We start from the raw sequence: 3,692 nt of genomic DNA, 5'->3' as shown, positions 1-3,692 counted from the left end.
TCCACGGTCCAAACATTGGCACCTACTTGACTATGTGTTTGTGCGTCAACAGGACCAGAAAGGTGTTTTACACACGAGAGTGATGCCCAGCGCCGAGTGTCACACTGACCATCGTCTCGTCCGCTGCAAGAGCTCAAACTACAATTCAAACCCAAACCCAAAAAGAAAGGCAACCCCGTAAAAAAAAAAAAAAAAAAAATCAACATCGGCAGCTTGTGATGGGAGGAGGTGAAAAACAAGTTCCAAGTAGACCTAAAGCAAAAGCTTTATTAATCTTCCTGCACTGACTGCACTCCAGACACCCTGTGGAGAACCTGAAATCGGTCATCCTAAAGACATCTGAAGAAGTTCTTGGGTACACAAAGAAGAAAAACAAGGACTGGTTTGATGGAAATAGCAAGGAGATCCAGGACTTATTAGCAAGGAAGAGGGCAGCTCATCAGGCCCACCTCGCTCAACCAACCTGTCCTGTGAAGAACGCCTCCTTTCGACGCGCATGCAGCACCCTACAGCGCAAACTCAGAAAGATCCAAGACGAGTGGCGGGAGAGCCTGGCGTGGAGAATCCATCTGTGCTCTGACCTTGGAGACTACGGAGGCTTCTATGAGGCTCTGAAAGCAGTGTACGGCCCCATCCACAAGGTTCAGAGTCCCCTACGCAGTTCAGATGGACAGGACCTCCTCACTGATAAGACCTCTATCCTTACTCGCTGGTCTGAGCACTTCGAAACCTTCTTCAGTACAGCCCGCACCGTCCAGGACACTGCCATCCAGCGTGTTCCTTAATTTCTATCCAAAGAGGAGCTTGACGTACTACCCACCCTAGACGAGACAACCAAAGCCATAAAGCATCTCAAGAGTAGCAAAGCAGCAGGAGTTGACGGCATTCCATCAGGAATTTGGAAGCATGGAGGCCCAACGCTCCATGACAAGCTCCACAAACTTCTTGTCAGCTGCTGGGAACAGGGCAAGCTGCCACAAGATCTTCACGACGCGGTCATCATAACCCTGTACAAGAAAAAGGGCTAAAAGTTTGACTGCTCCAACTACCGGGGAATCACCCTACTCTCCATCGCTGTTAAAGTACTTGCCAGAATTCTCCTCAACAGGCTCGTACCATCCATTGCCGAAGCATACCTCCCCGAGAGCCAGTGTGGCTTCAGAGCCAACAGAGGTACGACGGACATGGTGTTTGTTCTCCGCTAACTCCAGAGGAAGTGACGTGAACAAAACAAGGGACTCTATGTTACTTACAAAAGCATTCGGCACAGTGAGTAGGACAGGACTGTGGCTCATCCTGGAACGCCTTGGTTGCCCCCCTCCCCCCAAAAAAGAAAAAAAAAATCTACAGATGGTGATCCAGCTGCATGAAAATCAGCGTGGGCAGGTCAGACTAAACCAGGGACCTATCGGAGCCCTTTCATATCTCCAACGCCGTGAAACAGGGTTGTGTCTTGGCACCAACTCTCTTCAGCATATTCTTCAGTATGATGCTCAAGCAAGCTACAGAAGACCTGGATGATGAGGATGGGGTATACGTCAGGTACCGTCTGGACGACAGCCTCTTCAACCTACGGCGCCTCCAAGCCCACACCAAGACGCAGGAAAGACTGATTCAGGACCTCTTCACGGACGACGCTGCCCTCGTCGCCCACGCGGAGCGAGCCTTGCAGCGCATCACGTCTTGCTTTCCAGACGCCTCGCGGCTTTTTGGCCTCGATGTCAGCCTTAGGAAGACGGAAGTCCTTCATCAGTCTGGCCCACAAATCAATTACCACCAGCCCCATATAACCATTGGTGATACGGAGCTCAAATCAACACAGCAGTTCACTTACCTGGGCTCCACCATCTCATCCGACACAAGGATCGATAAAGAAATTGACAACAGGCTTTCTAAGGCCAACAGCTCTTTTGGCAGACTGTGCAAACGAGTCTGGAACAACAAAAATCTGAAGAGCAAGACAAAGATCCATGTCTACAGGACTGTTGTTCTCACCAATCTTCTCTACGGCTCTGAAACCTGGATGACCTACCGTAGTCATATTCATTTCCTCGAGCGCTTTCAAAAGCGCTGCCTACGCAACATCCTCAACATCGACTGGAATGACTTCACCACAAATGTTGAAGTTCTGGAGCACGCGGAGATCCCAGCATTGAAGCCATGCTACTAAAATACCAGTTCAGATGGGCAGGGCATGTCTCCAGAAGTGAAGACTATCGCCTACCAAAGATTTTCCTATATGGCGAACTCTCCACCGGTCATCGAGGAAGAGGAGCCACCAAGAAACAATACAAGAGCTGCCTCAAGAAGTCCCTCACTGCATGCCACATTGACCAAGCTGAAGACCGTGGTGCCCGGCGTCACATGATCCATCAAGCTGTCACCCAATTTGAAGACGACAGGAGGGATGCACTCAAAAACAAACGCCAGAGGAGGAAAGCTGGTGCCGCCTTCAGCACCACACCGGACACTACGTTCATCTGCAGACATTGTTCGTAGGGCCTTCCCCGCATCGGTCTTATCAGCCATGACCGTCCCTGCGACCGAAGACGTGGACAACCTTTTTAAATTTTTGTTCGTGAAGCCAAGCTATGTCATATATACATATAAATATATATATATATATATATATATATATATATATATATATATATATTTATATATATATATATATATATATATATATATATATATATATATATACATTTACCAAGGCTTTTTCCCCCTTACAAGGGAGGTAGCCACAAAGAAAAAGGCATAAAATCATTCCCACCCATTCCATCCCTGAATACACTCCACACCCCTCCACCCTCCCTCTTATCTTAGCACCTCCCGAATGACGGGTCATCCCTTCACCCTGTCCACTGCCCTGGGTCAGAAGCAGTGTCGCAAGACACAGCACATCCACAGCAAGGCCGCTTCATCATATCGGCGACCCCCCCTCTCCGTCCCCCCATACACAAAAGAAGACGGGGAGAAACTCCTTCGGGCTGCGTCAAATTTTACTCACACATACTACCTCACCCCCAATCCCCCCACCCATTCCACCTCATGCAATCACAACATCATCCATATACAACCATTCTCCATTCACTCCTGTCTTTTGTCCTCTCCCGTCCTTCCTCAACAGACATTCCCCTCTTCCCCAAAACCCCCTTCACCCCATCCATCCACCTCATCCTAGGACGTCCCCTCATGTTCACTCCCTCCACATCTGCCTTCCATACCTCTTTTACTAGTCTTTCTCCACTCATTCTTTCCATGTGTCCAAACCACTCTAATACTCTTTCATCAACCCTATCTCCCAGCTCCTTTTCCACCCCTGTTCTCCTCCTCACCTCCTTATTTCTTACTCTATCTAGCCTAGTAACCCCTATCATACTTCTCAGACACCTCATCTCAAACACATTCAAACTCCTTCTCCCCATACAGTGCTGTTGGCACAATCACTCCTTCATACAGTCTCCTCTTAGCATCCATTCCCAAATGTCTATTCCTCATTACACTCTTTAATCCACCAAGGCATTTACTCGCTTCTCTCAATCTACATTCTACCTCCACCTTCACTCCACCTTTTCCTGCCACATTTGCACCCAATTATCTAAAACTATCCACTTCCTCCAGTCGCTCTCCCTTAATGCTCACTTCCAGTCTACTGTCGCTTTCACATCAATAGTATATTTTTTATCCGG

At 48.3% G+C, this 3,692-nt stretch overlaps 1 protein-coding gene across 1 annotated transcript; it reads left to right on the top strand.

Annotated features, from left to right (window-relative positions):
- Positions 1-1,486: 1,486 nt before the first annotated feature.
- On the top strand, positions 1,487-2,170 carry LOC143035786 (uncharacterized). The gene has a single exon (XM_076202745.1). The coding sequence runs from the start codon at positions 1,487-1,489 to the stop codon at positions 2,168-2,170; it is 684 nt and encodes a 227-aa protein (XP_076058860.1).
- The last annotated feature ends 1,522 nt before the right edge of the window (positions 2,171-3,692 follow it).

This window comes from Oratosquilla oratoria, chromosome 2 (assembly GCF_046742065.1).
Source record: "Oratosquilla oratoria isolate Oo_2021 chromosome 2, ASM4674206v1, whole genome shotgun sequence".
NCBI classification, from domain to species: Eukaryota; Metazoa; Arthropoda; class Malacostraca; order Stomatopoda; family Squillidae; genus Oratosquilla; species Oratosquilla oratoria.
This window is presented reverse-complemented; position numbering and strand designations above follow the sequence as displayed.

Coding starts and splice junctions, on each gene's coding strand:
- LOC143035786 (XM_076202745.1), top strand. CDS start 1,487: ATGATGCTCAAGCAAGCTACAGAAGACCTGGATGATGAGGATGGGGTA.